This window comes from Cynocephalus volans, chromosome 1 (genome assembly GCF_027409185.1).
Source record: "Cynocephalus volans isolate mCynVol1 chromosome 1, mCynVol1.pri, whole genome shotgun sequence".
In the NCBI taxonomy this organism is placed as follows: domain Eukaryota; kingdom Metazoa; phylum Chordata; class Mammalia; order Dermoptera; family Cynocephalidae; genus Cynocephalus; species Cynocephalus volans.
The window spans coordinates 265,671,383-265,685,454 of record NC_084460.1 but is presented as its reverse complement, the minus strand read 5'-3'; the positions used below and the strand labels follow the sequence as shown (position 1 = coordinate 265,685,454).

The 14,072-nt window shown below is 38.9% G+C and overlaps 1 protein-coding gene across 7 annotated transcripts in view; it reads right to left on the bottom strand.

The window, feature by feature from the left end:
• Positions 1-14,072, bottom strand: part of SPATS2L (spermatogenesis associated serine rich 2 like) — a 183,796-nt gene that overhangs the window by 64,899 nt on the left and 104,825 nt on the right. For all 7 annotated transcript variants that reach the window (XM_063093192.1, XM_063093176.1, XM_063093167.1 and 4 more), the window contains exons 4-5: positions 5,030-5,138; positions 1,333-1,382 (exon numbers count right to left, since the gene is read on the bottom strand). In XM_063093192.1, the coding sequence (XP_062949262.1) occupies positions 1,333-1,382; positions 5,030-5,138 (159 nt within the window). The remainder of the gene's footprint in view (positions 1-1,332; positions 1,383-5,029; positions 5,139-14,072) is intronic.

Genomic DNA, 14,072 nt, shown 5'->3' with positions numbered 1-14,072 from the left:
TCTTCTTAATTCTCCTCTCTGCTTCCTTTCTTTTCCTTTCAAAGACCAATCATGTCCCAGTAAGTGCCCCTCATTAAATGATGTGCAACCACTGAGTGAAGCAAAGGGCCAGTGGCACCCCTTCCCCCACAACACCTACAGGGGATTCTGGTTTTCAAGCCCGATGTCTACCAGGCTGGGTAGTCCATTTTCCTACTGAACCTCTAAGAGGGAGACTCAGTAATGAGCTGGGTCTGCAGCTGCTCTCTGCTCCTTCTTTCACATCAGAGAAATTTAATACCCAAACCACATATCTGAAATTTTTCCATGTAAGTCTAAATACTGCCTTTCAATCACTTGGAAATCATCTGCATCTCTCACGAAAGCCTGGGAAGCTGTGATTAAAGCAGAGATAGTCAAAGATGCTGGCATACAAAGGTTTAAAAAAAACCTCACAATTCTTTCTATTCTACATGAAACTAGGAGGAGGAAAAAGGGAAAAGGATGATTCTAGTAATTTCAGTAATCTTGGGATTTTGTGAAAGCAGTACTGCTTTTTTGTTTGTTCAAAACCTGTTTTGTAGGCCTGTAATCGTCCCTTGTGGAAAAGTATAGACTGGCATACTATATCCTGAGAGAACCAAAACATAGGGCCGCGCTGTATCATAGCAGGAATGGGTGGGAAAGTTACTTTGAAAAGAGCAGCAGACTTTTGTGTGTGCACAGAAACACCCGCTGTGTACCTGGAAGTTACAGACTCTTGGTGACTAGCCAAGAAAGTAAAATAATGTGAATGGAACAGAGATTAATCTCCTTCCCTCTGTTCTAAAGAAATAGCATGCTAGTGTTCAAGAAGCCCCTTACTTACTATGGTTTTAAGGCATTTTCTTTTCTTCTTTTATTAAAGATCTATCTTAGAATTCAGCCAAAAAAGTATCTCAAGGCAGCCTTGGACAGATTCTTTCAGTTGGAAAAACATGTGAAAATATATTTAGAGCTTTTTAAGTATCTTTCAAACACTTCTTAATTTTTTCCTTTGTGCTACAGGATGTGTTCAGGCAAGTTAATGTCTTGAATCCTTTGAATTCTCCGGCTGGGCTCCCCTTAATACTTAAAAAGAAAAATAACTGGGATTTCTTAAGCACACCTGGTAGTTAAAAACACTGAACAGAAAATAAGGGCATTAGCAGTGAAAATGGCTGGTAATTTAAGAGTCATGAATTTGGAAGCTTTCTGTGTGTACATATTAACATATTTGAAAAAAGCATAAAATTGTCAGCCTTGTTAAAGTGAAAACAACCATGAAGGTTTTGGTTGAAGATGTTACTAATTTACAATCAATATTAATCTTACCTTCTTTCTTCCTGTCATATTCCATTCTTTTAGAACTTGAATTGCACTGCCTAGATAAAGACAAAAAATCTTCAACAAATAGTCATGTAATAACACCACACAAAATTCACCTCTGCCTTCCATCTTGGTAGCAAATTTATTTGGCTTTTTCATTTGTTTTGATATGTCCTACATTAATAAAAATGCCAGTTTCATTTTTTATTTCCCAGATTTTTATTTAATTCACTGCATGATCTTGGTTTTATCAAAATATTAAGCCCCACTACATGATGTTTACATTTTTTTTATCATTATATTGTCTTAGGGAAAATGAAATATATCTTGAGAATTTTCCAATAGCTTTGTTGTCACAGGTAGAATTAAAATTGTTCTGTTTGATACATGAATAAAAAAATACCTATAATCATCTGAGCCAAACATGGGATTCTGAATATTATTAACCAGGTGAACCATACCTCTCTGTTTATCTATTCCTTCTCATTTCCTGTCCCTACTCTTTATGTTCACAACTTGCAGGGGGATGAGGAAGACAGATTACATGATGTTAGCTTCTCTCAAGTTACCGTGGATGGGGATGGGATATGATCTCTACAAGGTTTCCACTTCGAAAGCCAAGAAGTTCATTAAATGACAAGGTGGGTTTCAGGTTCTGTTCATCCCGTTCACATACATATGTGGAACTGCACCGACTCAGAGGAAAAATCTAGCCTAAGTTATAAAACATTTTTAAAGAAATATTTTATCACTGATCAGCTACCATTACTGTTTCCACGTAGTCTAACAAAGTTCATTTATTCATTCCAACTGTGCTAGCGGTATTTTAATAACAAGTTACTGGTAATATGTATATCAGCTGTTTTCAAATAAATGGGTACTTCTAAAAGAGGGTAGCTCTTTAATGTATTCTTTTAATAATTTTAAGCATTCTCATACAATCTTATTATTCTAATAGCTCTCTACAACAAGTGTGTAGGCCAAACAAAGATAAACATCAGGCTGGTCTTTATAACAAATTTAAGATTAGTAGAGTCCCAATTATTGAGTCTATTGTCACTGTTAGATAAGCAGAAGGCCATGTCTCACTGACTAATGTTTAGACAGGTTCATTATTTCTGTCTATTCAAAGTTTCCAATTCAATGCCTTTCTTAGACTTGTTTGAGTTGCATGTACTTGAAATAATAAAATTGCACCTAAAAGTATGCTATAATTCGGACTGTTTATTAGTGGGATGGTCTTTCCCTAATTTGCCCAGAGCATTAATGTTTCACAATGTTGGGAAAATAGAATAATTTAATCAGACTCCCCTCTCCCCAGGGCCAGTTGGGGGTGGTTCAGTAAACTGTGTGTGTGCATGTGGGTGGAGTTGGTGTACATGTGCAGCACCGCGGCTTTTGCTGGTGACTGCCTCCGGTGGATGCCGCTCTGTGCAAAACCACACTTTCCAACCTATGGCTTCCAAGGACCTATTTGCTCATTACTTAGCTCATGGACCTGTGTGTAAGGGGTCTGGTGACCCAGCCTGGTGTGTGAGGGGTCTGGTGACCTGGCCTGGCATGTGAAGGGTTTGTGACCCAGTCTGTGAATGGGCTTGATGGGTCTGTAAGCTCCAGACCCAGCCCTAGCATGACAATTGGCCCAGTTGGCAGGATCCGATAGAGCCAGAGCGCTACAACTGGTGTAGTCATGTAGCTTTACACACATTTTCCTTGCGAAGAACTTTAGGAACTCACTTTCATTAGGTTTCTTGGTAAGTCACTCTAGTAGTTAATAATCATTAGGGTAGTTCTCACTTATAGCTAAGGTTCAGTTTTCTAAATAAAATTAAATTAAAAAAAAATGTTAAAGACTGTTCTTTTTAATCAGAAGGAGGTGAGCTGCTTATTGCTTTCACAACTGCAATATCTAATTAGTCCTCTAATTTTCATATTTTGACAAAAATTCTATTTGTAATTTGGACAATGAGCTTTCAGAGAGTAATTCTGAAGAAAAAATACCCGTATTTACAGAAGATTTTTAAAGTGTTATTATTAAATTTTAATTATGCTAAAGCTGCTTGAAGTTTTTAAAGCTACTCAGAAATAGTGCTTTCAATATAATTCATAAATGACTCCTAACAAATATTTTTGACTCTCGGTGGTTTTTAAACAAGTTTTCATATTGGTCCCGAACCAAAATGATACTAGGTTTCTCAGCAATCAATGAGCTGTATTATTGAGATCTCCATGCTGACAAAGTGAACATTTCAAGAAGGAAAAGCAAGGTGCTCTATTTAAATACAAACAGATTTGATGACAGTCCATCATTTACTGTGTGTCTGTGCATCTCATCAGGGTTACTCTGTAATAAAAACTTCCATGGTGGAAAACGTGGGGCCTCAATCCAAGTGGGGGTGGGGAGAAATGGGGATAATAACCTTTTCCTTTCCTAAAGCTTTTTTCCATACAAGCAATGTTGGCAAGCGAAACCTGAAAAGAGAATTTATCTGAGCCAGGATATGCATATTTCCAAAAACTTTTTGAGAATTGCACCTAACGCTGCAAAGTCAGATTAATAGTGCATTCTCTACTACTTTGTTTCTTATGACTAAATATTCTACATCTGTCAGTATATGAAGCAGGGAAAAACAGTGAGAAAAGTTACACATCATGGATGTGCTTGAATGTCTATTTTGAATGACAATCATTTGTTAATTCAATTAGGACCCTAAACTTTGACTGCTGATATCAGAATGTGAACATGTTGCTCGGTTCCAAGATCTTGCCCTGAAACACAACTACACTTGCAGAAATTCAAGAAGGTTATTCTACTTCTAGGAAAATAAGTAAATCAAACTAAACTGCCCTTCACAAATAAAGTGTAAACAGGACATAACTGAGAAATGTGCTGATAGGTCTTCCCTGTCTTTATTTGTCAGATTATGCTTACCTGGTCCATATTTACAGAACAGAAATTAGTATCAGGACAGAAGACATGATAACTAAGGACAGGTGAGAGATAACTGTTCAAAACTCGGTGGTGTTTAATTTGATTAAGGAGGAGAATATCCACATAATTTACAGGAAATCCAAAGCATTAAGTGTAAATTTATAGGATAAACATATTCCTGAGACTTTAGATTCTATAACATCCCTGGCAATGGACAGTCTAAAAACATTTTTTTTTAGAAAGCAAAAAGGTTTTAGAGGTAGATAAGATGAACTGATATTCTGATTAATTAGGCAATCTAAAAACCATAAAGCAAGAATATGAAAAAATAGACTAGTCCTCTTAAACCGTATAAGCATCAAATTCAAGGATTCCAGGCATAAAGCCAAGTAGAGTTATGCTGGTTGAAGAGGTGACAAGGCTTTCCAGGTCAGGAATGAAGTACAATATCCTCCACTCACAAGGACACCATCAAATAAAGGACATGTTTAACAGGAATTTGGAATGACTGGTAGACAAGGGAATTAGTACATCGTAATCAGCACTCTCTTGAAACTAACTACAGTCTTTTTTTTTTTTTTAACGAGGGTAAAAGAACTTCCAAATTCTGCTCTTATTGAGTTGTCTATGTGTACTTAAAGCCTAGCATATTTTTATGAGAGCTAAAGTATTAGCAACTAACTGATACTCAGTTTGCTTAAAGAAAAAAATACAGAATATATAGAACATTTAGTTCTAACACCTTCAGCTTCAGGGGACAAGTACACTCACCATCCATGAAGGCTTGCACAGCTTTATCCACATTAAAATCAAACTGTTGTAGCACCAGGACTATTTCATTATTGCTTTTGTTGGGAACAACTGATCTAACTGCATAGATCTGTAAAGGAAAAGAAAAAGAAAGGTAAACACTTTAAATGCTTTTCATCCATGTATCTCCCACTGGATGGAACTATAACTGTTAGAAAGACCTTGAAAAGCCAACCAATCTATCTTCTTGCCATCAGGCATACTGAGGGAATTTTGAACCAGTGAAAATTCACCCTGGTAATCACCTTGATACCCACTTTATTTGTGTACATGTTTCTACAAAGATCTCCTTGTTAGAACTGTAAGAGTGAGTGTGAAAAGCCAACTCTGGTTTTGCAATGTACTCTTCCACAAGACTACAGATGCATACAAGATGTATTTTCACTGAGGACACCGAATCTTTGTCTTAGGCTTCCTTCCACTGGCTTACGGATATCTTTAGAAAACTTACAGAAATAGCCTCATGCCTCAGCTTCTCTGTTTCACAGTGGAAGCAGTCATTTCGAGGGTCACAGAAGTGTGATACGAAAATGTGGGGTATTGTATTTTTGTAACAGTAATTTTAGCCATAATACAAAAAATATTCTCAAACACGTTCTGAAAACCAAACATTTAGAACAGTAAAAGTAAATACATACATGAGCTTAAGGATTTTAATAGGTTAAAGCTTGTATTCAATGTTTAATGATCTAAATGCATTTCTTAGTCAAATTTAGCATGCATTCTTTCTTCATGCCTATTAGAATGAATTGACCTTCATCTCACAGAATTTGCAATTACTACAGGACGCTCTCGATTTTAGTAAAATCTGGCTCACCCAATTTTCTATCAAAGGGATTATTGTGGCTGCTACTGACAGATACTAGAGCACTGCATGGTGCAAAGGTAAACGATCACTAAAGCAGTGTATGATCTTTACATGTTTTAATCAGCAGTTAAATTACAAACAGTGAGTTTTAGAGTTAAATGCAGTTTAGTGTAATTGAATTCATGGAATATGGATGATAAGAGTATGGTATGTGTAATGTGACACTACTGGCCAGAACATTTCACAGAGGAGTATAGCCTAATTCCTGATTATGTTGGAAAATAGCAGCCTATTCAATACAGATCTGTATATAAGAGTATTTGGGCTATAATGAGAAAACTGCACAAGCTGTGGGTATATGGCACACAGAGGTGCTGACACTATTAGATTAGAAAGTTGGCTTCAAATCTTGACATCTAAAAATGCTAAATATTTGGGTTTTACTGAGGACTCTCACATAATACATATATATATGTATGTATGTATGTATGTGTATATATATATATATATTTTTGTGACCCGTAAGGGGATCGCAACCCTTGGCTTGGTGTCATCCGCACCGCACTCAGCCAGTGAGCACACCGGCCATCCCTATATAGGATCCGAACTCGTGGGCGCGGCACTCCCAGCGCCACACTCAGCCGAGTGAGCCATGGGGTCGGCCCACATAATATTTATATTTGCATATATATCACTCAAGATTCCTTTTAGTGTTTTCTCTACTCACATTTTATGGTTCTTACTTTTTCTAGCCTCTATTAAAAAAAATGAACTTCTTCAAATCTAAGTTCTTTCTCAATTTTTCTCTGTACCCTCTTTAAAAAAATCTAATTCAGTGAATATTTTTTGAACACCTATTGTGTGATAAGGCACCAAACTTCCTGTAATTTAGCAACTAGAGGGGGATATATACATTGATCAAATGATCACACAAATATACATTTATTAACAGTATATAAGTGCTATATAATCCACAACAGGGAGCCCTGGCTTTATATAGATATGCTGAGATTTGGAGGACGAGGGAGAAGAGTGGGTGTGGGGAGGGGAAAAGCATTTGGGGCAGAGGGAAGAGCATGAGGGGGGAGTGAAGGAGGAGCTGCAGGTAGGTGTGGAGGGAGGAAGAGGGTGAGGCCTCTAAAGGATAAGACGAGGCTAGAAGTGTGCAGGGACCAGATCGGACAGGGCTTACAAGGCTGTGCAAAGGATTTAGGTCATGTGAGTAACCCTCAACTATCTTTTTGTTGAGTTGTCCTTTCTTATTCATTCACATTTTTCAAAAGATTGGTTTTTCTCTCTCCCTCCTATTTTTTTTTTTTTTTTAAGAGAAGCCAAGATGGGGAAAAAAACAGAAACAAAAAACCCTGCTCCAGCCCAAGAAAGCCATTAACAAAGTTGTGTCCAACAATAAATAATATTTGCCTCATAGTTACCAGTGTATTGGGGTTCTGCATAAAAATTACATGTTACCCTTCTAATGTAGTAGCTTTAAATAAAATTCTAGCATTTCAAGCCACTATGGCTTGGTCCTTAGTACATGAAATTTCTTAATAATTACCATCATTACTACCACATCAGGCAGGCCCTTCTAAATAATACAATGTTTAGTTACTAATTACATTAACTACATTATAGTTACATTAGACCAAAGTTTTCAATCCACCTCCACAGCTTGTGTGAACAGTAAAGGCCTAGAATTATGGAGTAAACATAAAATAATTGCTCTCCCTGCTTCCAATCTCTCCTCTGCAAAACATGTTTTATTATGTTAAGACAAAACAATATAAACCACTGCTTGTACAGACACTTCCTTTTTAGACATTTATACTACTCTTGCCTTTAAAAGAAAAAAAAAAATACAACCATGGTCAGATGTGTGAAGAAAACATTTTCTGTCTTTATTTTATATATCCTAGCTCTGAAAGTATCCTTAGAAAATTGCCAATAACTGAGTTCTGATATCAAATCTAACTATGAATATTGGATGCAATTCTCAGAGGAAGATACTTAATTAAGACGGGTATTTCAAGTTTAATAGAAATGAGAAAAAAAGGAAAAAAACTGTTTCTGTCTATTTTGGATATTCCACAGTAATGTTGAATTCTAGTGCATTTCTGGGCCAACCTCTGTTTCTGCTTTAATCACTGAGCTTGGCTAGTGAGAAGAGACCAGCATTGTTTCTCAACCTTGTTATTTATAAATGCACTCCATTTATTTTCCTATGAAAATGTCTTTGAGAAAGATAGAGACGTCATGTACACTATATGTGCACATAAAAATACAGAAACCTCACTATGTCACTATTCATGATTCAGCAGACTCATAAGGGGTTTAAGCATTTAAACCCAAAAAAGACCTCACTATGAAGTAGCTTTAATTATAAGGCATAGATGACCAAGTATTATAGGAAGGCTGAAAGGCTGCCTTTGCATTCGGAAATGAAGCTTCTGAGGACGGATCCTCCTGGAGGAATGGATTAATCAATGCGTGACTAATGGTAGTTTGCATATGGAGAACTCATAAAATTCACGCCCACAGTAGTTTTGCAGAAGCTGTTTCTGGTGCTGCTTCACACACACAGCCTTTACTCCATGGCCACGGCCAAGCTGGTGCACTGGCTGCTGCAGCTTCACACCTAAACCCACTGTTTGAAGCTGCCCTTGACCGTGTCCCTAAAGGGCTCTCACGCCACAAACAGAGTGGTCCCACTCAGCCGCAGCTTAGGCCATTGGGTGACAATCAAGACCATTAGTTAGTGGTTCATTTAGCAACTGCTTTACCTTTCCAAAATCACATCCCCCTGCTTTGTTTCTACTAATTTAAATCTGGTTTGGCAAATCCAACTTGCTATTTATAAACAGAAAGTTGTTTTGATGTTTTGAGCATTTTCATCTTGATCCCCTCCTCTCTCTGGGGCTTTCCTATCTGGCTCTGCAGGCTTCTGCTCCACCTTGCCTCAGGCCTGTGCTGCTGGCATTTTGCCTGCACTAATTAAGCAACGAGGCAGTGTGACTTTCCTGGAGGCTGGATGGTTTCAGCTTCCCACATTAACCTGCCTCCCCTGCACCTGAGTTGTTTGGTTTAAGAGCTGCTAACAGATTTCCTTGTTCACACTGTGCGTTTTTTGAGCCTGTCTGTGATGACTCCTTAGAAATTCTTTTTGGCTTCCTGATGACTCACTTAAACTATGTCTGAGTTTTAAAAGTGGTACTGACCAGTTTTCAATCCACCTACACAGCTATGTGATCTGCAAAGACCCAACATTACCAAATAAACATAAAATAGCTCTCTCTGCTTCCAGCCTCTCCCCTGCAAATTCATTCCAAGGCTGCTGCTCTTCCTAAAGTAAAATCATGACCATTTTATTCCCTTCTTTAAGAACTTAAGAATAAAATTAAATCTCTACAACCCGGAATTCAATGCCTTCAACAATTGGGCTCCAACCTGCTTTTCCAAATGTCCCTCTTACTCTGCACCCCTTCACAGACATGCTGCTCAAGCCCAATTTTGACTCCCCCCCACCCCCACCTCTGTCTGAGATGTGTCTGCTTGGCTGCCGAAATGCCACGTGTTCCATGAAGTCCTTGATCCTCTCTACCAGAAGTCATCCTTACCTCACCTCCCATAGCCCTTTGTCAGGAGGTGTCTTTAACACCCTTCACCTTTTCTTTTATATCCTAAGTATCTGTGTACATGCTTGTCTCCTAGATGGCAAGCAATGTGATGGCAGAAGCTTATCTCGGTCATTTTTGCATAATCACCATGCCCACCCCCAAGCAAATAATATGGTGCATGAAGTAGGTATTTAATAAATACTTGTTGTGTGAGAGAATGCCAACTTGTAGCTCTACTGGGTTGCTGCTTTGAGTCAAAGGAACACTCCCCCAGTGTGCTCGGGCCATCCCATCACGCTGTACCCACCATACACAGTAACGAGGGGTGGGTCTCAGGTAACTGTGATGCAACCTAAGCATTATATGGGTAGAGAGAACATCCATACATTCTTCATATTTCAATAACAGACGAAGAAAATTTATGAGACCTTTAAATTCTTACAATTTTACTTCTTCAATAAGGTACTTACAGTATTTTACGGAGTTTCAAAAACAGGAAAAAGCTCAGTAACTACCTATCTATCCTTCCAAAGCTCAGCTCAGCAGGCAGACATCAGTGGGGACCTCACTAAGTGACAGGCACTGAGGATACAAAGAAGAACCAGACACAGTTCTGCCCTAAGGAGGCACAGTCTAGCAGTGGAGACAGGAATGTCTATAATGAAAGTATGTAATAAGTGCTGTACTGTCTTTATGAACAAGGTACTGTGGTACTACAGAGAAGGGAGCAATTAAGTTTGCCCAAGTAGGGGAGAATATAGAGGAGAGAGCCAAATGTTGTGGAGGAGCTTTGGAATTAAGCAGACCTATGTTCTAATCTTGGTTCTGCTACACGCTAGCTCTGTGACCTTGAGTGAACTACTTAAATCTCTGAAACTTGGTTCTGTGCTGTAAAATGAGTATATTACCTCCTGGAGTCTCCATAAAAAATGGAAAGAAATGATGCATGTAAAGTGTTTGATATAGAATTTGGCATATATTAGCTGCCCAATAAATTTTAAAAAGAAAAAAGTGGGAGCACTTTCATTGGGCCATAAAGGAGAAGGGTATCTCTATGTATGGCTTTGAAATTGAAAGAACATGTGGCTAGAGTGTTGGTCAAGACTTATTTGGGGGGAGACTGTCCTGTATACTTCCCTTCTTAGAGAACCTCCTTCCTCCACAGCCTTGCTGCGGGGTCAGTGGACCCAGGACACCCCCAAACCCCTCACAAGCTGACTGGTACCACAGGAAGTCCATCATCTGGGTGGCTAGCAACACGTGCTTTTGTCCCCTTCTTATTCTTTCACTTCATTATGTACTAAATGTCTACCATGATCAGACATGGCACTCGTGGCTGGATACAGCAGTAACAAACAGATATGGTCACTGCTGAACTAGAGAGGAAATAGAAGTAAACAAGTAAATTAATAAATACATAATTGTAACTCGTGTTAAGTGAGTGCTAGGAAGGAAGCACTCAGAATACAGGGACAATGATTCACACTGGTCAGGAAGTGGCCTGGCTTGAGAAGATGAAGCGAGCCAATCAGACTCTGCCTTGGGAGCCTGAACTATTTAACACAAAGGGAGAGAAGCTGGAGTGGAAATCGAACGGGGCCAGTCTTGGAGCTGGCTCACTGTCTCTCCTTTCTGCTTATTAAACTTTTCCTGATGTCCCACCAGACCTCGCCAGACCTTTACAATAACCTCTTTTTTATTTGTACTAGTTTGAGAGGGTTTCCTTTTCTATAACAATTATGAACCGCCTGGAGGCAATATTAATAGCTAGGGCTAGAAATTAAAATAATAAAGCCAAATAATTAATCCAATTGGCAAAGAGAAGATATGCAAGATTTTAAAGATAAATCCAGTTAGAACATGAATGTTGGATTGGAGAGGAGAAGCCCATGAGCCTTGCTCACACACTCTTCCAGCACTCATGTTTGTCATCATTCATTCGTTTTTTTTTTTTTTTTTTCCAATTTTATTTATACTTATTTTTGTGGGGTACATGTTTCAATACATGCATATACTGCACAATGCACCATTAACTTCTTATGTGACTACTTGCCCCACTGGATGTGAGCCCCAAGTGACAGGGAGCACATCTTTACATACACAGGATCTAGAATAATGGGTGGCATTCAGTAGATGATTCATAAATGTTTGTTGAATGGATGAATGAATGCCTGAATGAACAAAAGGAAGCAGGGAGTCCAGTAAAATTGTTGTTGGCATATTCTAATTTTATTTATCCATTTTTTTTTTAGTGCATCTCTAATTCAGCATAAAGTATTATGCGATATTAAAAAGGTTAATGGATTCAAGCCCCAATGTATGGCATGCCTCCTAGGTGCCAGCCACAGCATATGGCTGGTCCTAGCCTTGAGGAGTTTGCAATCTTGGTGGTGAGCTTAATCTCATCCCCTACAATAAGGACAGCAATCAAACTGCCAGCAACCTCCTTTTCGCACCAATGAGAACCAGAGTTATTTATGGGCTTGCCATTCCTGCAACTTTGAAAGGAATTTTATAATCAGCTTTGGTCACATTTCTCAAATGCTGAGCCATTCAGAGATGCCTTAAAAACAGCTCGTCTGTGTATGTTTTGCTTCACTTGCTGGACCACTAATATTATATACACACTAATGAAGGCAGTTCTCCTATGAATCTTCTTGGGGAAGAAAATACCCTTTGCAGACCAGTACCTTTGCATCATGGATAATTCCATAATTTAATTGCTTTTTCTAACATCTACTTCCTGCCAGCAAAAAATATGCATGAGGTGTTATGTTCTACTTGGCTGACTTTTGGAGAATTAACACCAGGAGTACAAATCAAAATTAACTTTTTATTTTTTTGGCAGGAAACCAGGATTAGAAAAAATAATGAAGATTTGAAAATGAAAAACTGCAGTTTTCATAGGATAGTGGGAAATTTTAAGTGGCGAGGATCTAAAAGATAGTCTAGGTAAGGATTCTCAAACTTTAAAAACATTCACATCACCTGAGGATCTGATTAGAATGCAGATTCTGCTTCAGAGGCTTGGGGTAGGGCCTGAGATTCTGCATTTCTAATAAGCTCCGAGGTGATGTAGCTGCTGCTTGTCTGTGAATGTGGGAGGCAGAGTAATGGCCCTCAAAGATGTCCATGCCTTAATCCCCTGAACCTGTTATTATTAGGTTTCACGGCAAACTGGGTTTGCAGATGGAATTAAGGCTGACCGTGAGATGGGGAGATCATCCTGGATTACCTCATGGGCCCAGTGTCATCACAAGGGTCCTCACAATGGAAGGAGGCAGAAGAGAGTCAGTGTCAGTGTCAGAACAATGCAATGTGAGAAAGACTCATCTGGCCATTGCTGGCTTTGAAGATGACAGGGGCCATGAGTTATGGAATGCAGGTGGCTTCCAAAAGTCAGAGAAGTCCAGAAAACAAATTTTCCCCTAAAGTCTCCAGAGAAGAATGCAGCTCTCATGACACCTTGATTTGCACCTAGTAGGACCCATCTGTATTTCTGAACTGTACTTCTGACCAGAATATAAGGTAATCAGGTAATCATTTTGTGTTGTTTTAAGCCACTAAGTTTGTGGCGATCTGTTACAGCAGCAATGGGAAACTAATACAACATACCACACTTTGAGGAACGAAAGTCTACTCCTTTCTTCCTCCTAATAGGGAGATGTCTTTCCTTATCCCACCAACCATCCTCTTTTAAAAAATCTATTTTCCAGATGGCAGCCTCCCCTCCCCACCAAGAATGGTTTGGGAGAATTCTAACTATTCACTAATTCAAGCCAGATTTTGTGAGGGGAAGTGAGATGAACCTTTGCCTCCAAGGAGCTGACAAAACAGTAGGGAAAATAAGGCAAAGTCATAAATAACAGCCCACTTTAATCATTCTGATAAGAAAATCCTCTCTGAATCTCACCTGTTCTCTATTCTTTCTTTCTCTAACCTGGGCAAGTTCCCTTTATCTTTCACCTGGACTCTGGAAAAGCCTTCGTAATTGGATTCTCTGGTTTGGTTTCTTCTCTCTCCAATCTATCTTAAAACAATCACTGCACAATTAATTGCTCCAAAGTGCTTAAACATGTTCACAGAGGGAAGAAGCCAGCAATGAGGAAGAATTTGAAAAGAGGAGAGAGAGTAGGTAAATTATGAAACAAGGTCCCAGAGGTAATGAGAGAACATGGCATCAAAATCCATGTGGAAAAGCATGCTTCGGAAGAGAGGGGTGATTCTTCTATCTCTTTCTCAGAATTCCGAAAAAGAAGGAAAGGAGAGAAAGGGAGAGTGAACAGACAATAAAAATTTGAGACTGTGAAGAGAAAAGTTTATGGAACTCATTCCTTTCAGTGAGAGTTTTAGAGTTTGCTTTGGGGCTTAAAAAGTGGACAAAGGTCGAGAGCTGCCCTTACAGGAACAAGATAGGAACTGCCTCGATGACTAAAAGAATGCTGAAGGGCCACCAATGCTGGACAGTACAGATTTGTCTCGGAGCCAGTTGGCATGGCTTTCCTTAGCAATTCTTTTCTGGCAGCTGGATGGTACAGGGGTCCGAACCCTTGACCATGGCGTTACAAGGCTGTGCTCTAAC